This window comes from Centrocercus urophasianus, unplaced genomic scaffold (genome assembly GCF_019232065.1).
Source record: "Centrocercus urophasianus isolate 14NV4802_14NV808 unplaced genomic scaffold, USGS_Curo_1.0 seq_15, whole genome shotgun sequence".
Taxonomy (NCBI): domain Eukaryota; kingdom Metazoa; phylum Chordata; class Aves; order Galliformes; family Phasianidae; genus Centrocercus; species Centrocercus urophasianus.
The window spans coordinates 2,443,083-2,466,050 of NW_024884697.1; the positions used below are offsets into that span (position 1 = coordinate 2,443,083).

The following is a 22,968-nucleotide window of genomic DNA, read 5'->3' on the forward strand; positions in this document are numbered from 1 at the left end:
TTCATTCAAAGTAATACAGAGAGACAAGACAAAACAAGAGAGCAACCATGGCCAAATAACCAGGAGATCTTGATGCTGCAGCCTCTGGCAAAGTTAGCAATATCCTTCCTTCCCTTCCTTTATGACACTACATTATTCCTCCTTCTCATTATGTGCTCTACAGCTGCCAGCAGAGTAATGGAAAACAAATCTTAGATTTTTCAAAGTTCAGCTCACACGGAATTACAAAATCAGAGAATCGTGGTGGTTGGTAGACATAACAAGAAGGACTAGCTGCATTCAAACACCCGGAATAATTTATTGTTACAGTTTGTTGATCATTCCATGCTGAGAAAATCAAGTTTACCAAATAAAAGTATCAAACACCACACCTCATGTGAAATAAATGGAGAAAGCATTGGAGAAAGGCTATGGAGAAAGCAGGACAGTGACGGTTTGGCCACAGCCTCCTTCAATGGTGGATTTTGCTTCCAGGCTGCACCCTATTGATTTCCTCTGTGTGTCGCACTGAAGGATCGAGCCTCCAATACAAACATTTCCCCAGAGGGCCAACAAGCTCCACCAGGAGGTGAAGGACAGCTCGTCTGAGACTTATAGCTTTCTGATGAAGGACACATACAGCTCCCATGCTGGACATCACCTGAGTTCTGACCCTTTGTAGACATTAATAGCTAAGAAAATTGAATCCTGTAATATTTCTCCAGTATGTATGGCTTATAGGTACCATGTCAGCAGTATATCTCCCTTGATTGCCAAGAAACAAAGACAAAATATGGAGAGAGAGCCCATGAAGCAACCTGGCTAGAGAAAGTAGAATAAGTCATCAGAGCAATGGGAGACATGACTCATTTTCTGTGTAACGGGCTAAAAATGTACGTGCTGGAAGCAGGTAAAATATTAGCTTTCTGCAGTAAACTGCCATGAGTGGGACAAGTCATGCCAACCTAATTGCAGTGCTTAACATAGTTATGTTAACAGTAACTAATGTGCATTAAACAAAGGAAACAGGAGAGCTCAGTATCACTGCTTGCACACTTCAGAGCAGCTGGCAGGTTTGAAAAGATATTATCTGTTGCATAAATACAGATTGCTGTTTGCTCCCATACAATATACCAGTGTGTAATAGACAGTCATGTATTTATAAAGATACATATTACAAATCAGTCCTGTTCCAACAGGAATAAAACTATGTAAAGTATAAATGTCAAAGCTATGGAGTGAGAAAAACTCAACAGGAATACAACTCATTAAAGTAATGACATGCACTCTATTACAAAATAGAAAACAAACTAACATGTCATGCCCACCGAATTAGAAGGGATTAATCCTGTTTGGTTCTTGACATAACATGTAAGCATCTACAGGTAATCTGGTCAATTTGGGCATCATTTAGAGTCAGTGAAGAGAAACAAGTGCCTTTAAACACTGAGGGATTTGGTCTACATATGGGCACACATGTGTATATCTATATGTACAACTATGTACATATAGATGTACAGTTACATATACGTATGTGTATATATGTGCAGTATATGTGTATGTAGATACATATGACATAAATAAATAACTATAGGCATACATATACATATAGGCAATAGGGTGAGATAAATATGTTCCTCTAAGGAACTTGTTCCTTCCCGTTGTTTGTCTCAGATTTGTTTGTATTTTCTCAGTTGAACTCTATCATACTAGGCAGAATGAAGAAGAAGCAGAGGTCTATTCAAACCTCATAAATTCCCAATAAAGTAGGTATATATCAAATACTGCACATGCTGAAGTCGTGCTTTAATCTGTCCTCAGATGCCTTTGCACTAGGCTTTTTGATGCTCTGCAAGTATAAAAGGAACTGCCAAATTAATCTTGTGCCTCCTCTGCTCCGGAGCAATACTGGAATGGAATGGGATGGAATGGAATGAGATGGGATGGAACGGAATGGAATAGAATAGCATAGCATGACATAGCATAGCATAGCACAGCATGGCCTGGGTGAAATCAGGCTTCCAGCATCTCTTTGTAGAAAAAGTGGTGTGTGATCTGTAGGGACATACTACCATCTAATGTGCTTGGGTGATCAGTCCATTTGTCCACCTGGTCACTTACATGAGGTTGTAATGTCAGAATACTATAATTGCTATACTGTAGAAGTGTTTCTGGGAGGCAGCTTCAGGCAGGACTCTTTCCTCATCTCAGTGATGGAGTGCGTTCCCTCCATCTGTCCTCTGCAGATGGAAAGTCACCCTGCTGTCCTAAGAATTAAGCTGTGATATTTTGTGCCACCTTCTCACATTGGATGTGAGTGTCCAGGCCTCCTGCTTATTTGGTCCTGCTGGTCTTGGAGTCACCAGTGCAAACTGGTTGTTCTGTAGCATGGCGTTGGTTTCACTAGCTTAAATCTCAGTGCCACAGTTCCCTGGAAAGTCATCACCATGGGTAGAAAAAACTTTACTACAGGGAAGAGTCGGGCTTTCTATGGTTTTGTCTGTACCGGGAGAGGTGACAGAATTGTAGAATCTTAGAGTCATAGAATCATGGAATCATTCGGGTTGGAAGGAACTCTTAAAGGTCATCTGGTCCAACTGCCCTGCAGCAAACGGACACCTATAGCTACATTGGGTCACTCAGATCCCCATCCAGACTGACTTTGAATGTCTCTAGAGATGGGAGATCTCTGGGCAGCCTGGGCAATCAGTCTGTAATTTCCGCAAAAGACACCACTTAGGACCTCAGTTACTGCTTCATCTGGTATTGGTTATTTCAGCCCTCTGTCCCACCACAGAGTCAGGAAGATGCCGATTATTCTTGAAAATTTTTCACCTATCATATTCTCAGAAACCCCGTAACAGTCCAAGCACAGATTGCACCACAGTAGACCATCTTCAATAAAACAAGTTTCAAAGCATTTTCTACACTACCTATGGCTTTATCCTATCACATACTGACTGAAAGCACTGCTAAACACATTGCTGATGGCTTCGCAAAGTTATTTTCTATGTCTTGGGTGGGGGTAGTGAGATCTAGATGATCTTTCAGGTCTCTTCCAACCCAAGCCATTCTATGACTCTGTGACTCTATTCTATAATTCCTCCCGCCTTGTAGAGAAAAATTCCCATTCAGCAGAGAGGCAGAGCCCACTAGTAATTAGTAAAAAACATAAGGAGAAACTGGAATGAGCATTTGCAGAGAAAGACTAGAAAAGGAGAACTTCCAAGTGTGAAACAGGGACACTTTGGATTACGTAGGTGGAGGAGGCTCTGAACTGGAACAAGTTACATCTCAGTGTAGTAATAGAAGCAGTGAGGAGGCCAGACTAAAATAAGCCTGCAGTACAAAGTTGTCGTGGCACGTCGGAGAAATCAGGGGGACGAAGGACAAAGAATTACTTGGTGGTGATGGCAGATGCTCCATCAGACTTCCCACAGATCAGCCAGATAGAAAAAGACTGATTGCGCAATCTATCTGAAACCAACATATTTGCATAATTAACCTTAATTTCCTCGCAGGATTCATTTTCCACCCGTTATTTGAACTGTCACTCTCAGTTCCACAGTGGCTGAGACAAAGTGGTTTTGTGCACACTTCTTGATTTCAGAAGCTCTGATTCCTCCTTTTCTTTTGCCAGTATTTAACAGCTGAACCAGACAACCCAAAATCCGGGGTCATTTATTTAATACCAGAGAAGGTATTCAGAAATCCAAGCAGTGCAGTAATGAGGTGGTAGATCCGGCTGAGAGCTCTTCCAGGGATTTTTTTTAGGTTTCACATTTTCCTGGTTCCTTCCCGTTTATCATCTCTGCTCGGTGACTCACAAAAAGACAGCAGAATGGAGAAGCAGAATGGAAAAAATGACTGCAAAAAATACAGAATCAGCACAAAATCAGCACCTGGAGTTATCTGCAGTGCTCCACAGGGATGACTGCAGTTACCCCAACCGGGAGAAATAGAAGAGCAGCTTATCCTGTCCCTATGCCCAGAGACAATAATTCCCCCCACATGGCCCCATTGCTTTGCTCCTGGGGACAAACAGACCCAGCCAGAGGGGATCTGGGAGACAAGAGAGCAACCATGGCCAAATAACCAGGAGATCCTGTTGTTGCATCCTCTGGCATAGTTAGCAATATCCTTCCTTCCCTTCCTTTATCACACTACATTATTCCTCTTCATTATTATGTGCGCTACGGCTGCCAGCAGACTCCAGCTGGAATCAAGAGCCCTTGTACGAAGTCTTGAGCATATGCACAGTAAGAGCTGATTTCTATTTTAGCAGCTAATGATTGAATGGGAGATGGGGAAGGGGGAGGAGAAAATCATTTCAGACTGATCTAAATGCATCGGTTTTAGCTGTGAGCAAATATTTTATTTTCCCGTCCTCTTTCAGCCCTTTGGAAATGTGTAAGAAACACATCATTTAAATATTTACATTTTCCTCCCTTTCTTCAGTGGAAGATATGCACTGAATTCACATAAAGTTTCAGAGGAAGAATTTGAAAATTACTTCATTTAAAAAACAGATTTTTGGGTGATTATTTTCCTTTACACCCCTTATACGCCTTTGGAAACCACTTTGTAAAAAGCTGTAGTGCTTGAACAGTCTGCACACTTTCATTACTGACTTTTCTTCTGATCCATGGGCACAGGTATGTCTCGCAGTACACTTATTGGCTCTTAGAACAGAGATGGATCTCTTCAATAGAACAGCAAACTAAAGGCAAAGTAATTCTCTACAAGATGAGGTGAAGTCTGAGCCCAATTAACAAAATGACATGCTTGTCACTGGCCATATCAGTGATGAGGAAAAGGATGGATGAGTTGAACATACAAAGAGAGAGAAAATCTTGATTTTGTATTGATTTGCTCTTCTGGTGAGGAGAGAGCTCATCCCAGCATCGAGGTAATAATGAGGGCAAAGTTGGGTTAGGTGTGACAGGTCTGCCACTGCACACCGAGTAATTGTCATGTTTGTTTCCTGGCCATCGATGGATGTTGCCAGCCTGGATAGCAACATATCTGCTGATCTGGTATCTGCCAAGGGTGGGCATGAGGTGGCTTGGAGGGAATAGGATCCAGCTAGGATCTTTATTTCACACGAGACTGGGAAGGATGACTGTCAAAGTACCAAACAAGACTTTGGAAATATGGCTTCAAATGGGACCTCTTTTTCCCCAGAAATGGAAACAAAATCCTTCCTAGTGATAGAAATCCACTGAATTTCTCCCTTATCCTGCAAAAAGGAAGCTCTGAACTCTCATACATCGGTATGAGGTATTAGAAGGCTTTTTACCTTCTAATAAGGGAGGTTTTTTAAGAGTGGATAAATGTGTTTGTGTTCACTGTTAAGGAGAAAGCAGAGAAAGGAGAGACCCTATATGGCACCACTAAAGGCACCACATAGTAACAAAGGAAAAAAAAAAAAAAAAAAAAAAAAAAAAAAAAACCATAGAATCATTAAGTTTGAAAAAGACCACTAAGGTCATCCAGTCCAGCCATCCACCCATCCCCACAAATCCATATTCCTCAGTGCCATATCTATCCTTTTGTTGAACACCTCCAGCAATGGTGACTTCACCACCTCCTTGGGCAGCCCGTTCCTTAGGGCGAATACATTTGCAGTGCACTGACAAAAAAGACTGGTCTTACTCAGGCTCTAGTGCACTTTTGCAGGAAAATGAAATTATTGTTCTGTTGAATTAAAGAATTTAAAGGCCCAGATGGCCCATGTCACCATCCAGACATTTGTTTTTTGTAATCCTAGTTTTAAAGCTTCAAATATTTATAATCTCTGACTTTTCAAGAGGTTGTATCCTGTTCTAGGACTGACGTGTTGATGGATTGTTTCCACTGTAGCGAGAAGTTCCTTCATCCTAACAGCATTAAGGGTAATTATGAATGGAAGAAAATGACCTGAAAGAGGAGTAAAGACCGAAGAACAGTTTGTGACTGCCATATTTGAAACACTGCTAACTACGTACCACAGGGAAACATCCAGATCTATAAAAAAAGGGATGACATTCTTTGTATAATGCTGAACCGGTGTGCCCAGTAGGATGATTTGTTTCTACAGACAGAGCAGCAATGAGGCAGAGGTTATTCTGCAGGCAAAGAACCCTGTCCAAATGTCCCTGCCCCACTACGTGGCCATGTCTCTCACCTGTCATTATATAGGTGTAGCTTCTGAGGTAGTCATCTGGGCTCTGTTATACTCACCTGGGAATAAGTAAGTCTTTCTGTTGTACAATTCATCTAAAACTATTCATCATGAGAAATGCTGATACAATTTTGGAGTTTGAATTGAAGCTACAATAGCCTCATCTGTCAGTAGCAAGGAGAAAAGAGAAAAGCTTATTCTACTATTTTCATCCTAATCTGTGACAGAGTGGCTCTATCTGCTGCCAAGTTCTTCTTCCTTTTTAGTATGAAATCTCCCAAGACCAAGTGGGATGTAACTGTGTCCTTCCCATGAGCATCATTTCCACCACTGTCAGACTCCTATGGTCACTGATCTCTCCATCCTGAACCCCACGCAGGTTTTTTCTCAGGTTGTTCCTGTGTTGGCAGAGGACCTTCTGTGGACCCTCTGTGAACGGGTCATGACATTGTGATGCCAAAGAAAAATCTTACCTGCCTCAATAAGATGTGACAGCTGCTTGTTTATAGGGCTGCTGCCACTGGTACATGGCTTATCAAGGGGCATCCACTTGATTCTTCCAGTCACATTCTCGCACGTGATGGTGCCAGAGGTAGGAAGCTGCTTATTGTAGCCAGTCGGGCATGTGAAACGTAATACTTGCCCCACAGAATATACTTGTTGTACGCTCAGAGAGGCATGAAGGACAGCTTTGGGCATACCACAAAAACCTGGGAATTCACAAAGCAGCACATTGTTAGGCAGATAGGTTTGATTTACTGCTTTTGTTTTGCATAGAATCATAGAATCATTGAGGTCGGAAAAGACCTCTAAGCTCTCATCCAGGCCAGCCATCAACCCATGCCCACCATGCCCACTAACCCATGTCCCTCAGTGCCACATCTCCCCATTTCTTAACACTTCCTCCACCACCGCCCTGGGTAGCTTGTGCCAGTGCCTCACCACTCTTTCTGAGGATAAATTTTTCCTAATCTCCAACCTGAATCTCCCCTGCGGCAACTTAAGGCCATTACTTCTCATCCTATCACTGTTACCTAGAAAGAAACAACGTGAGTTGTATTCATATAAAATACAGGCAAGTAAAATATACCAAACTTTCCTACCTCTTGAGCATCTAAAGAAATCATTTACTTGCACGTTTTCACTTGCTCAGACAAACAGGTATTATAGCAAATTTATTCTCCCTGACTACCAAAATAATTAAAAACTGCTCATTATCACTCCTGTACTGCTTCCATGGAAATGAATGGGAGAAGTGTTACAGTACTGATTAGACTCTAACTTACTTGAATTGTTTACTTGCTTCGGAGGTGCTGGGCTCCGGGTTTCTCTTGGTGGCTCTTGTGTAGAACTTAACTTAGCTGTGTGATTCTTTGAGAACAAAAATTTCTCATCTGTGAGAAGAAGATATATTTACTGCATGATAGCAGGACAAAGAGCAGAGCTAAGCCAGAGCAGTCAAGCTTTTACAGACAGAACAGACTTGTTAGAAGTTTTAATTTGCAAAGACAAGCACAAAAGATCATTTGTTACCAAAGTGCCCTGTTACATCTTGAATACTCACTCTGGGAAAACACCACAAGTGCCAAAAAAGTTGGTAATCGCTTACCAATGCATACAAGTTCATCGTGGACCCAAGAAGCAGTCCCTGATACCTTCAAACACCGAATGGTCAAGGAGTTCCCACTTCTTCTCCTGTAGCCATTGTCACACTCATAACGCAGTTTGGTCTTCAGTGGATATGCATCAGCAGCCACGTCAGCAAATTCAGTAGGTGAAAGAGGTGGGCATTTTTCTGCAATCAGAAAATCTATGATTTAGAACAGCCTGTACACCTGCCTCCAAAGGCTTCCAGTATCTTTCTGAACTATCAGTGCCAGACTGTGCTCAGTTAAGTATCTGAGCCTAATTCTGCTCCCAGTAAGAGGTTTGAAGTGATAGATGTTAGAAGAAGGGGTTTGGGAGATATTCACCTGAGCTGGCTAAGGGAAATTAAATTCAGCTGGGTAAGAACATCACCTGGGTGAAACACAATTCAGGTTGTCAACCAGAGTGAGCTCTGCATTACTGCATTTATGTCTGGGATCCTTTGGGGCTGTGGCATTGAAGTTAGATGGGCAAAGGCTCCCCTGTACCAATTTTCTTAGAAAGAGCTCTCCATGTATAGATCTCCTGGAGCTGCTGCTTGCGACAGGACAGCACTCCTGTAGAAAGACATCACGGGAGGTTTGAAAGTCACCCAGGTGCAGCCTGGTGCATGACCATGAGGTGATGGCACCATGTGTTGCGGACATCCAGGTCTGTCTGCAGCTCTGGTTGGTTGGTCTGGAAGTAAACCCAGAGTCAGCTGAGTCAGTGTGCAAATCCAGCTTCCTCCTCCTCCTCTTCCTCCTAACAGAGGATTGGTCCGTTGTTGGAGGGCTAAGGGATGAAACCGGATGGCATGAAAGCAATGGGAGAAGTTTTGCTTCTTTGATCGATTGTCTCCAGGTCAAGAAGAGGCTTTGGTTTTCTAATTAAATTATTAGTTATTTTACACGATTTAAAATACACTTATTACTTATATTATTTTTAAAATATTGTTGCTATTAACTATCTTTATTCACAATGGAATTAGCCATTACCATTGATTTTACAAGAACAGATTTGTGCAAAGTGCAGAAAAATTCCATTGGGAATCTCCACTATGTAACATGAAACTTGCATTTATCTACACTTAATAAAAAATTATTAAAAATTTCAGTCATCTGCAAAAGCGGAGTAGACAGTTCTCTCTGGGCACACCAACAAGCAGCTTACTAGGAAATTAGTTTTCAAACCTATATATAACTTGTCCCCAAACAAGGATGTTAAGTGCTGTGTCATCAGCAAATTGCAACTAAATATACTTCTCAATCAGTTGGAATGAATTGAGATCATTTTCAGTGCACTTGAAAGTTGAGCTGCAGACCCAGAATATAATAAAGGCACTACTTAATGATTTTTTTAAGGTCTAAAGGCTGAGAAATATGAAAACAAAACATACTGGGTGCATCGGGGCAGGCACTCGGTATATTTGGGTTCATGATCTGTGGCCCCTTAAGCTTATGCACAATAGTAACAGCTATTATGAATAAAATGTTTAATCATTGTCTTCACATTTTCTACAGCCATAATTAATTCAGCCTGGGAACTAGCGAGAAAGACTCTGAAAGGGCCTTGAATTCCTGATAGCTGTTCATTTGGCATCTGCCCTTGACTTCCTAAAGTGACTTCTCCTTGAAACAAAGCCATGCCTATAGCAAACCAGCCAGCAATCCCCAAGCCCAGTCCTGTAAAGCTCTGTTAGAGCCACTCATCATTTTCTCACTTTGATATTTTCTGCCCTTTTTGCTTTTCATTATCCTGCACTTGGTAAAAGTCACTAAGTTCAAAGAAGGCCACAATGAAGAGCATTGTGAATGGCTTAACAGCCAAGCCACACAAGGACTATTTTCATGGCCCCGTGCCTTTGTGTTATCAAAGAACTCACCTCACAACCAAATCAGACTGTGGCTTCAAGTGAAGCACACGGCACTCGAAATAGTTAACCACATGGTTTACCACAGACTGTCAGGGTGATTAAAATTAAAGAGTTATCAGATGAGCAGCAAGTTGAGAGCACGTACTCTCACTTTCCCTATAAGCTAAAAGCATGTTTCCCTCAAGACTTCAAACACCTCTTTGAAGCAGGCTGCAGATCTGAATCTCAACACAAGGTACCCAAACCTACAACTCTTTAGTCTCTTCATAAGAAAAGCCACAGCATCTAGCCTATTCATCATGAAGGGCAACTGTTGTTTCAGTCAATGATCAAATGAGTTTAGGCTTCTTCTGAAGTTGCAGGCATCAGATGAGGGTTGCATATAAATGGTGCACAGGGGTGGCAGCGAGCAATACCTGGTTTCCAGTTGAGCTGTGCCCTTGGATCAAAAGGTACAAGATTCAGCTGGATCTCATGCAACATTCCTATTATCTAGACCTTTCATTTCATCCACATCACTCACATTCTCACCTTTTCTCATCTAAACCACTGATGCATCTTCTTTGGCTTTTACAACCGCATTCCTTCTGATCCAGAAAGAATTTAGAAAGATGACTCTCCTAGGCCTTACCTTGGCCATTCTGGGCTTCTCTTTGCTTCTCTCTGTTGGCTTCCACTTCTTTACTGTCACATCACGTGTTTTGAACCATGGAATCATAGGACCATCAAGGTTGGAAAAGACCTCCAAGATCATCCAGTCCAACCATTTGCCTACTACCAATATAAACCCACTAAACCGTGTCCCTTAGTACCACATCTAAACATTTCTTCTGCTCTCATTTTTGAGAATCTTCTCCTTTCCAACAATCACATCCTTTCAAAACCATTGGTCTTGTCATGTTTGACCTCCTCTCCCTTTTTTTTAATACAGAATTGATCAGCTTTCGGGTTTACTATTATACCAGTCCTCATGGGTGAATATGGATGTGCCAAGACATCAGCTGCCATTACTCCTCTTCATTGTCTCTAGGCATCCTATCTGTGTTCAAGGGTGCTTTTCTTTAAGTGGGCTTTTACCTGCCTTTCAAGAATAAGTAGGTTCCCGACGTGCTGATCTATAGTACTTCTGTACTTCTAATGTCTTATATTTTAATGCTAAATTTTCAGTGTCTGACAGTTAGTGGCACCATGCCTGACCCAAACAAGCCCAACTTATCATCTCATACTCCAGAAATTGTGGCACTAGATAGTAATTCATGTGAATATAAATTACATAGTGATAGTAATTCATGATCATGAGAATACACCCAGTGAAGTCCATCTAAGATTGGAAACTATAATTTGGCCACCAAACCCAAAAGAACTTCCAGTGCTTTGACATTTAGAAGCTTCATAGGCTCAAACTAATTCATATCTTTAGACTCTCTTCGAGGTACAGTAAGTGTCCTCCAAAGCTGCAGGGGCTGTATGTGGTTGCATATAGGCATGCAAGAATGTTTCATGGCACTAGACATCACAGGATAGGGTAGAAAAACTGTGCCAAGAAGGAGTCAGGAAGAGATTTGAATTGTATTGCCTACCATCTCTACCATCACCCCAGTTACTCTTCCAAGTGTGCCCAAGGAAACTGGATGGTTTGACCCCAAAAGACTCACAATCCCTGCAGTGTGGGTGATAGAAGAGTCAACAGATGGGAAAAAAGCGAGGCAACTAAGAAATAGGAGTGCAGGTCTACTCTGTGACTAGATTTCTGACTTTTTACATTTTTTAAGGACGGTCAATTTTAATTTTCTGCTATTTTTCACCTAGGAGGCAATTAATGTTAGTTTGTTTGTGTTCTCGTGATAAGAAAATGTAGATCTGATAAAAGACCAGCACACTCAGGAGACAGCTACCTCATAACCTCTAGTGGCCCAGTTTTCCACAGCCCAGCTTCTCTTCCTCTGACTTCTGCCTAATTTTACATCAGCTCTGGGGCTACATTCGTGCCAATAATCAGTTTTAAAACCACTAAGATTCCATGACACTGTAACAGTGGTCTTTGTTTCAGTGTCCTCACATCACCTTCAAATCTCCTATTGGGATTTTGCCTCCTGGCTTTCCTTCAGCACACCGCTCATATCTCCATCCTCAAAGTTGCTGTTTACCCTCATTGCCTTCTACTTCAAACCTGATAATCACTTTCCTCTCTTTCCTTCCCTTGCAAGCTTCATCACCTCTCACCATTTTCATCCCCTCCCCACCAAAACTGCCATATGACTTTAACATTCAGAGCTACTAACTATCTAACCATTCTACTCCTCATTTCTCCACGTATCAACAGAATAAGGGTAGATGTGCCACTGGGAGACATGGTTTAGTGGATGTGGTGGTGATGGGTTGATGTTTGGACTAGATGATCTTAGTGGTCTCTGCCAACATTAATGACTCTACGATTCTATGATTTTTGGTGCCTACAGCATTCTTGGAAATTTTGGAACAGTTTTTCAATATGATCATGCAGTGCATGGAGACTTATAATTCAGACGATCAATACCTGCGAAATGTAAAATGAAAAGCAGAGTACCTTTTGGTGCGCTCCCCAAAATTAAGGTTAAGCCTTCCAAGCTCTGCTTGTCATCTCTGCCATAAGATAGGTGGGTTCCTGCTATTCCAAATTAGGGAAAGATTCCCCAGTGCCATTTCAGATGTCTTAAGGCATCTGAGGCACCCATAAAAGCTCACAGACATGTTACAGGTGCTATCAGAGGCCAGTGCTAGGCAGAATTCCTTGATGTGCCTATATTTTGGCCTACAAACCATGCCAAATCTTTTGTAAGTTCATCATCCTGTGCTAAATGAAACTTAACTGCCTTCTGTAACTCATGCATACCTAACAATTAAATCACTGTAATTCAGTAATTAAGCAAGGAATACAGGCATTAGGGTGAGACTGGGTCCTTAACCAGAAATTAGGCAAGATAAACCTTACTTTATGCTGCAGGATTGAAGAGCTTTTCAATAACACATAAAATAGCCACAGAGATCCCATGGCACTAGTGATGGAGATCTTTATTTCAGTGCTCTGACCAGTTGAGAAATTCCATAAATTACTCGCTGTGGATCTATTTTTCACAGCTTCATCTCCTTGACTTTATCTCTACTTTCTATCCCTACAAGTTAGGCTTTTGGCTCTCCTCGACATTTAATGCCATCATCATAGAATCATAGAATCATTTGAGTTGGAAGAGACCTTTAAAGGTCATCTAGCCCTACTCCTCTGCAATGAACAGGGACATCTACAGCTAGATCTTTTTTTTCTTATATGCAGTCTAAATCTCCCCTATGTAGGTTCAGAGGAAAGAAAACCATTAGCTAAACCTCATCAGTTCCTTTAGTGCTTGTATTTCTTCCCTGAGATTTCCCAGTCACATATATTATTGACCCAATAGAAATCTTTGCTCGCAGTAGTTGTTTAGTACCAGTTTTTATGAAGCTCACCTGTGTTTTTCTCTTCCATATCTGAGTTGGCCAAGTGGTGTTAGACAAGGCATCAGAACAGCACCTTTCGTCCCAAATAAGTGAATGGGGAAATTCTTAGCAGGTATTTTTAGTGATTAGTCAAACACAGGCAGTGAGTCATGCCATGGCAACCTAAACTCAGAACTTCCTCTGCCACGTGACGTGTCACCGGTGCTGACATTACTCTGATGTAAAGTTAAAACAGCAAGCTGCAGACATAGGACATTTTTCCCCTAAATACAAAGGCAATGGGAAGGGATCAGTAGGAAACTGGCTGTTTGAAGATCTGGCTAGGAGCAGGGGACGAAGCCAAGCAGTTCAAACACTTGCCAGTTCAGAGATGAAGAGAGCCTTTCCCTAGAGATGCCAAGGAATCCAACTATGTCAAAATGAAGAGATTTCCCCAGCTGTTCCTGAAAAGCTAATTCAGCCCAAGGGGTTCTTGCTGTCTGAAACTCCGTGCTCTCTAAATAGAGCATACCTCATGAAGACGAAACTGATATGGGTGAACAGAAGGAATTGATACCAGCAACTGGACTGAAATGGTAATGAACTTTTTCTAACTTGAAAACTTTTTCCCAAAGGGCCCAGTAGCAAGGTAGCTGTAGCTCTGCTTGCTTCTTTCCCATCTGATTAATGTCATGTGAGTCTATATGGATTTGTAAGCTGGCAGTAGATGGAAGCTGTGGTGCCGAGCTGCAGACCTGATGTTTACGATAATTTGCCTGCAAGATTTTGGTTGTCTTTACTGTAGATTAAACACAGATTATTGAATTCATCTTGGTTTGTAACAAGTCTGCAATTCAAATGACAGAAATGCATTGCAGATGAAAACAGCAATAGGAAAGACACCAACCCTGCAGGGCAGGGGATGGTTTTCTGTGTTCTTATTTTATTCTAAGGAATAGAGAATTGAATGTCTGCTGAGTGTGTTATTCTAGAACATGTTTCTATTGAAAAGACAGCATAAAGTAAGTTGGAGTATGAGCTGGGGACTTCCCTATTAACACTTTGTTAAAAAGGATGAAAGCGTTCTTAATCTAAATATTTCCATAAACAAGACTGGAATCTGTTACAGCGGAAAAACCTTTCTCGTGCGGAGGGATAAGATATGAAGCATAGTTTAACCTCAGGAAGCTGCTTTCTTATCTCCCTCTGTAAGGAGTGGAGCTGAGAAGGCACCTCTGGAGGACAGTAGGCATGTAAATTACATTCTTCAATGCAATGCCTATAAGTGCTTCTCTATCAGCTGCAGAGGTGGGTGAGCACTGTTAGTGTTTGCATTGGGAATTAACATGGTGTAGACAGTACACTGATTTCATTTCAATCTGAAATCTCCACTGCTGTGAGTTCCCGACAGAATAGCCTGAAGAGGCTATTTGTTGTGTCTTCTGGTGACCAAGGCGTTCCTTCACTGATAATTTTGGGGGTAAGTGGTAGATGGAAACTTGGACGTGAGCTGGCAACGTGCCCTCTCAGAACAGAAAGCCCACTGTGTTCCAGACTGAAACAAAAGAAGCATGGCCAGCAGGGCAACGGACCTGATCCTGCCCCTCTGCTCTGCGCTACGAGACCTCCCCTGCAGCACTGCATTCAGATGGGGAGTCCTTGGCTCAGGAGGAAGGGGAAATGGTTTCAAACTAAGAGGAGAGATTAAAAGTAGGAAGGAAATTTTACAAGATAAGGAAGAAGGTTTTACGATAAGGGTGGTGAGGTACTGGAGCAGGAAACCCAGAGAGGTGGTGGTTGCCCCATCCCTGGAGATATCCAAGGCCAGTCTGAATAGGGCTCTGAGCAAACTGATCGAGCTGTGGATGTCCATGTTCAGTGCAGAGGAGCTGGACTAAGCGACCTTTAAGGGTCCCTTCCAAATCAAATGATTCTATCATTCTGTAATGATTCTATGATTCATTGATCTGTCTCCCTTCTTCCATAAACAAATCTATCTCCATTAAAATAGATTCATGCCGTTTTTTAAAGCATAAACTAATGAGTGTCACCCAGCAGACAAATAGCAGACATTTCAAATCCCTCTGTAGTCACTAGAAAGGGACTTGCAGAAGGTGACTCATTACACCCTTATATGCAATCTGGTAGATGATCTGTGCCCTAAAAGTATCTCTTTATCTCCTCTGGCTAGGGAGGGGGTCTACTCATCCGTCTTGATGGAGACATCAATGGTGCAAATAGCTAAAGTTAAGGAAGCTGAAATCTCACACCTGGTAGGAACTGGGCAGGGGACTTGCACTGCAAATGTGGATTTGAAAGAGGGAAAGTTAGGAAAGAGGGGGAATGTTTCATAAGGGAGGGAACGGTAGGTAAACCAGCTCAAATGCAGCTTTCTTGGTTCTGTGGTAAAATCACAGAGCTCCGTTTCTTTAAAGGAAAATCCTGAATGCAAAATGATAGGAGAACATAGCATCTGATTTTGTAGGTATTCTATGTGAAAGCATCATTTTGGTATGTGGCATTTGGTTTTTAAATAGATTTATATAATTTTTTTTTAATTAATCTGTGGCTTCTGTTACATTTGGCTCTTGAGTATTTTCCTCTAAATGGAATTACACATCACTGAGAAGGAAATTTGGCTTTTTAAGCAATGGTGGACATTCAGACTCTTTTGGCTGGAACTTTCTCAGCCTTTCCTTTTGTTGGATTGGAAGGGCTATGGAAAATATCCTCTCTGATAATAACTGAACTGGATGATCAGCAAGTGTCCCAGTCTTGGACAGCACTGAAAAAAGGCCTGGTGGGATCTTGACTTTAGGAATTTAGAACTCATTTGATTTGACTTATGATCTTAGTGTAGAACTGGTCGTTGAGATCTTTGTTGGAATTCTCGTGAGTGGAATGGAAATTATCTGTCAGCGTTGATTGCTTTTTCTGACCTTGTGATGAATGGAACATTTTGACAACTAAAGAAAAACGTATATCCTTTTTCTGAATGTTTGCACTTTAAAAATAGAGAACATCAAGAAAAAGCGGCAGATGATAAAGTGCTGGGATGAGGAACAGGGATTTGAGCAAAGAAAGTCATAAGAGGACTTTGGAAATGTGATTTTAGAGAAGCACTGAAGGAGGTGGAAAGAAGAGTAAGTAATCCAGGTTGGGAAACTGTTCCAAGATTTGAGATAAGTTCTGGAGATGGAGAACACAGGTAGTTAACATCCAAAAGCTTGGATTTGAAGATGCAGCTGATGTAACAGGAGAGACAAAGGTACTCAGCTGGACATCAGGAAATAAAACAGTGGGGCCAAAATCATGATACTACAGGGAGCAAGTGATGCTACATAGTGAGCAGAGTCAAAGGTCGTTTTTTTCCAGTAGTAGCTACAGTGGATTTTTTTACCATAATAAAAGGTAATCATAGAATCATACAGAATCATGGCATCATTTAGGTTCTAAAAGACCCTTAATATCAAACTGGAAGTGAAGGACATATGGGGACATATGTAGGGAGGAGATCTCTCTATCTCAGAAGCAGATACTGCAGGCTTTCTTTCCACAATATTCTTTTTTCTTAGCAGGATCACAATTTTAACAATTAAAAATTAGTTTTAGATTGTAACTCTATGATGGACACTTTGCTGCTGAGGATCACTATAACTGGAAGTTCTATAAGCATATTTGCTCTCCATTTGACCTTAAAAGAAGCACTTGTGTGTGGTTGACAACTTTAATTTATTCTGCACTGCATTTCAAATCCATGGAAGCAAGTGCTAATATGCAAGTATAATGGGAAAGAAATTCCTCTCATTTAAATGACTGAGATCTGGTACCCATCTTGTGTGAATGAAATTCAGCTGAATGAAATTCTTCCTTTTGTGAGTTTTAATCCCTTCCAGGTTTGACTTGCAAATATATTCAGTGTATTCCTGTAAAATGAATACCAAGATGGAACGGTCATAGGAGCACAGTCTAGCTTTCATCTTGTATTTGACCCTCACCTAGCATGTGTCTTGTCCATGCCTGCAGCTCCTAGGCACTGCTGCTGTGCAGGGTAAGTGAGGTAAAAGAGATGTTCTTCAGGAGAAAACCTGAATTTCTCTTTTCCTCTTCAGCACTAAGGTGTAGTTTAAATTAATGACCCTTGGTTTCCCCATATAATGTCAGAGAACTTTGTCCTCTGCAAAACACTTTGAGACCCGTCAGTGAAACTGTTCTTTGAAATAATAGATTTTATTTTCTTTTTCCCCCAGTGATATTTATTCCCGACGGTTCTTTTTTTTTTTTTTTTTACTGAAACTCTTGCAAACAACAACTATGGCAAGATCTGTTTACTGAACTGAACCTGAAATATTGGGAAGAGCTGAAAAGAATAAGGCAAAACGACATGACCAGGATTGTGTGTGTTGGGATGAGGAAGACATGGCTCTTTTTTGACGATGTTGGTCTAGTTTCTTTCCTTTTTCTTTGCTTATGCCTGTTCCCAGGTCTGCTTGTTGAACGCCATAAGGAATAAACACTCTCCTCGTCAAACCCCATAAAGAATAAATACGGCAGGTCTTGCAACTGCAGTACTTCAGGCATTTATACAATAAAAAGTCCTAAGCTGGTACAAAGGGCAGTGTTTCTACCCATTTGTGTTACTTGCAGGGACGAATTTATATAGATATAAATTATTATGTATGAGCACTGGGAGAGACATTCAAAATAAATACAGGGAGCTGAGGGAAGCTTAGAGGTACAGCGAAGAATGCAATGCTATGCGTTTATTTATTCATCAAAGAACTGGAACATGTGAAATTGCATAAAATGCAACTACTTAACACCTCACCATTTTTTTTTCCAAAACCCAGAAAGATTTCTGATAAACGAGACTTGTCAGCAAGAACTCTCACAATGTCTCCTGGGCACAGTAATACAGAAAGCAAGATGCAGGGACCTGACTCATCCCAGAAGCGATCCCATCCATTTACATTTCTATGGCTGAAAGTCTCACTGCGATGCTCTCACATGCAGCACTTGAACAGCTGCCGTGGGCAGTGGTACTTCGTTTGGCAAACAAAATACCCCGCATAGGAAAAGGTTCAGCCTTTACAGTCAAAATTATTTAAACAGAATGAAATCAGCTGAGGGTGAAATATTTGTTGAAGTACTTCTGCATTAACGGGTAGAGCTATTTGGATATAAGCATCTTTCCTTGAGATGCCCTGACTTTAATGAAAGACACAGCTCTGCTGGAGATGATCCATTAGCTGTTAAAATATCAGTTTATCCAAAACCCTTTAGGCTGTGTCTGCTCACACCTCTGAACCTAGGTGTCACCATCAGATACAGAAGGAAATACCACATTTATCCTGAGAATATAAGTTTAATCCCCCCTGAATAAAGCAGCTTAAAAGCAAACACACTGATACATCACCAGACCACTCCTTAGTGCACACAATTGTCACAGTAAATAAGCCAAATATAAGCAGTTTTGTAATGCATACACATATAAAACAGTGCTGAATGAATTAGCTGCCTCCATTTATATTTTAAAGGTTCTGCTGCTTGGGAGATGTGGCTGAAAGAACATTTGGTACCTTTAGTACCTATAGCAAACTTGGATGGCACATTTTAGCTAATAGCAGGGCTATCAATTTTATCTATACAAGCAACGACATTTCAGTGTCTGTTTTTATATTTCCTAATGTACAAAATGGAAAAACAAATTCAGAAGCTGCCTGAGAAGCCCAAAGTTGCTTTGATCTGCCCACTGTTCCAGAGGTGGGTTGGAGGATGCATACATTACTCAGACAAAAGTATCCCATGCTGCTCTAGATTGTCTCTGACTGATGCTTTGTGGGCAAAAAACCCATTCCTCTCATTTTCTTAGAATAAAAATTCCTTAGTGCTTAACATCTTTCCTTACCTGAAAAGAGTCAGGATGTTGCGAACATCCTCCAGCAGCCACCATGAAAATACAAATCATATTTTCCCTCCCCAGAAAGCAGAAATAGTCATTTACCTGCCCTTGTCCCCATGATGGATCCAAGCAAGAGCCACATCAAAAGGTGCTTGAGCTCCATGGGACTTGTTTACATCTTTCCTCCGTAATGCCGAGGATGGTGAAGTTTCTGAGAAGCGAAGGGTTTGTGTTGGCTGACCCTACAAGCTGTCTACTGCATGGTTAGCCCTAGAACCACCAAGGACTAGCAAGGACTCTGTGGTCAGCAAATGGTCGTTTCACTGACTGGCTCTGCAGAGAGATTAAAGGCTGCTCCCTCTTCAAGTATTAGTAGCTTTTATCCAGGAAATCAAACTTAATGCACAGCGCCGCAGTGCGTGCCGTCGTGGGGAGGAAGTGGTTTGACACATCAGAGCTGCTAACTCCAGAGCTGTTCCTGCAGCTGAGGGCAGTAGAAGGGGCAAAATATTAGCAGGTTTCTGCAGCCTCACAGCTCCAAACATGCGGCTGAACAAGCATTTGAGAAGGATCATCACCATAGTATAGCTGTCTGGTGTATGAGCGTGGGTATTAGACACAAACTGTGTGCTCTGCCTATACAGTAAAAAGTCCCAATGGATATTGCTTTGGCTTTTTGGAAGTCTATCTGCTCATAGTGAAGCCCCACTTCATTTGTGTTTTGATGCATGCAGCTTCTCTGAGGCAGCTGAACTCCTGAAGGAAGGACATTTGACTCCAATCTATGATCCCCTACCTATAGGAACGAGCTTGGCAGTTTTGGGAATGGCTTCTGTTGTCCATAAATTGTTTAGGTTTCAGCTTCAGCAAAGCTGATTCCTACAAATGGAAAATTGGAAATGAGGAAGGAAATATTGTGCTTTATCTCCATGTAGTTTTTCTACAGCCATTCCCACAGAAATAATTACCAGTTAATATCTTGAGAATTAGTAGAGATAGACCATATAAAAATTGATTTAAACTGCTTTTTTTTTTTTTTTTTTTTTTTTTTTTTTTTTTTTTCCCCCCCCACTGGTTTGGATACAACCACAAGATGCACTACTTACATCTGTTCACCAGGGACTCCATGCTTACAGGTATTCACTGGCTTTGTTTTAGTAGTGAGGGTGCTTTCACCAAATTATTTCCCATATGTAAGAGGATAATAGGAAGCACTCATACCAAAGTCCAGTGAAAGACCTGGAGAGATTTGGTCTTTGAACATCTGTCTGACACTCATAGGTCCTAATTTATCACCTTTTTCCAAGGTGCTCAGAGATACGCAACCGCATATGGGTCAACTGTGTTAGGAAAACGTATTTAGTGAATAGCACTGAGAGAAATCCCAGAGTTTTTCTCAAAACTTGTCTTTCCTCTACTAGACACTGATGATCTGCTCTTTGGGGGTAGAGGAGTTCACTTCCAATGATTTCTTCTGTTTCTTTCCTGGTTGAACTATCGACTTTCATAGCTATTTCATAGAATCATTATGGCTGGAAGAAACCATCAAGGTCACCTATTCCAACACTGACCCACCATATCACTAAACCAAGTCCTCCAGTGCCACATCTCCCCTCTTCTCAAACGTCTTCAGGGACAGTGACTTCCCCACCTCCCTGGCAGCCTGTGCCAGCACCTCACCACTCTTTCAGAGAATAAATTTTTCCTAAAATCCAACCTGAATTTGGAAGGTGGGAACCATTCCTGCAGCCCCCTCGTGCCAATTTGCATCCCCCAGCTATTATAAATTCTGGCAGTCAGTACGTAAGTGCAGACCCTGAGAAAAGGGCAGCAGATGCAGATTCTTCATTAGCTACATTTTTTTTTCTCTTGCTAGCCAAAGTCTTTTTTGGAAGGTAAGTTGTGAGCACTTCCATGCAACCATTTACTTTCAAACAGCAAATCTCAGCATAGGTGGATAGTAGCCACTAAGATTTTATTAGAAATGGTGAGTTTTCCTCCAAGCAAGAGCACGCTACGTACTGTCAGACGGAAGGAACGGTGACCCCAGGTGGTTAATTACTACAAGCACAGTTTGCATGAGAAAGACCCGTAATTCAGCATTTAGGCTTTTTAAAGGTCAGAAAAACGGTTGCTGCTTGTGAGAGCAATTAGTTAGGTCAGCTTGGTGAAATAGGTCAGCGTGCTGAGCGATTCCTGGAAAAAAACAGCACTGCTTCTGCCAGCAAAAGGTATTCAGGTGCCCTAAAGCAGAGCTGGGTGCAGAAAGGTGGGGGGAAGGGAAGGGCAGCAAGAGCAGAGGAAAGATGTGTATGCAGGAAAAAACACAAGATTCTTTTTTTACAAGAAAAATAATTACAATTGGTGTTATAATTTAGATGATTTGTAACAGAAATGTGTGACAAGAAAAGAAGGGTTAGTGATGAAAAAACTCAGAAGTGGTGGAAACCTGTTCATTGCAAGGGAGTTGGGCCAGATGATTTTAAGGGTCTTTTCCAACTCAAACGATTCTCTGTTTCTATGAAACTTGGATAATGATGGAGAGAACTAGGAGTTTCTTGAGCACTGAGGAAGGTGGGGTTGGTAAGAGAAGATGCTGGTAGTTGAGTGTTCTCAAAATGGTCTCCAGGGTTTGGCTGCTCAGAAAGTGCTCTCTTTCAGCAGAGGGCTGAGAGGAAAAGAGACCACCAGATGGCCTCAGCCTCAGAGACAAATGGGGATGGCAAAGCAAGATGCTGCAAACTATTTTTAATTTTAAACAATGCCGCAAAACCAAGAGAGATGAGAGGCAATGGCCTTCAGTTGTGCCAGGGGAGGTTCAGGTTGGATGTGAGGAAAAAACTATTATCAGAAAGAGCAGTAAAGCATTGGCAAGGCTGCCCAGGGGAGCAGTGGAGTCACCGTCCCTGGAGGTGTTCAAGAAGTGTGTGGATGTGGCACTGAGGAACATTGGGTGGTGGGCATATTGGGGATGGGTTGAGAGTTGGATTGGATGAGCTTACTGCTCTTTTCCAACATCAATGGTTCTGTGATTCCAAGATGCAGAAAAGGAGTTGTCAGAGAGCAGAATGCAGACTCAGTTCCAGCCTTTCTTAGGTCTACACTTAACAAGGACCAATTAAAATCCTTCAAAAATGCTCTTAAAAATCTTACTGTTTGAAGTTCTTCTGATCAGTGGAGGCTCTAAGTTCACCTACCCTGCACCTGATGCAGCTTTATCTGTTGGAAAACAGCAGAATCATTCAGAAACCAGAGAAAAAGCAGAAATTCACAGAGCCCTGTATCAAGATCTTCCCGGAGACACATTTCCTTTACTTCAGCATCTGAAATAAAACAGATTAGTAAGCTGGGCACTGTTTCTTAATAAAACCTATGGTGTTGTAAGCAAAGACAAGTCCGCTTAAAGAACTGCTATGATGTTTTTGCAACATGGTCTGTTTTAAAACAGTGGTAAATATCCATAGAACTCACTAGAATAAGCAAGCTCTGTGCTTTATTTCTTTAATTCAACAGTTCCTCTGTGACTCATTCTTACCTAAACCTTCTGCTGAAGGGAGTAACATTTCATATGGTCCTTGTCAGGACATGGGGTGCATGAATAGCTAACTAAATGCTGTTAACCTGTATGTTTCTTATATTTCCTTGAATGTATGGGGAGGGTGGTTAATAACCAAAAGCTGTTTCTGTTTGTTTTGTTTTTTACTTTGGAAGAAATATATGGGAACCTCACCCTAGGCATGGGGAAGCAGTGCTACCCTATAACAGCTGCAATTCAGATAGTCTTTGCACTTAAATCACTTTTGGCTTCTTTTACAGATTACTTACTGATTAATATTTTCATTAAAAGTCATTACAATGACATGATAAAACAGGCTTTTGCCCCACAGATCAGCTCTAGTTTCTTTCTTTCAGACACGCTTATTTTCTGGCCCAAATCTTTTCTGCAGTGGAAAAGATACACACAAACACAAT

The 22,968-nt window shown here is 41.5% G+C and overlaps 1 protein-coding gene across 1 annotated transcript; it reads right to left on the reverse strand.

Moving 5' to 3' along the window:
* Positions 1 to 278: 278 nt before the first annotated feature.
* On the reverse strand, positions 279 to 19,367 carry LOC122159079. Its single transcript, XM_042816253.1, has 5 exons — positions 19,099 to 19,367; positions 7,752 to 7,937; positions 7,429 to 7,536; positions 6,616 to 6,852; positions 279 to 3,846 (listed from the first exon to the last, which is right to left on the reverse strand). Exons 1-5 carry the CDS (start codon positions 19,157 to 19,159, stop codon positions 3,803 to 3,805), a joined length of 636 nt encoding a protein of 211 aa, XP_042672187.1. The 5' UTR covers positions 19,160 to 19,367; the 3' UTR covers positions 279 to 3,802.
* Between the last annotated feature and the right edge of the window lie 3,601 nt (positions 19,368 to 22,968).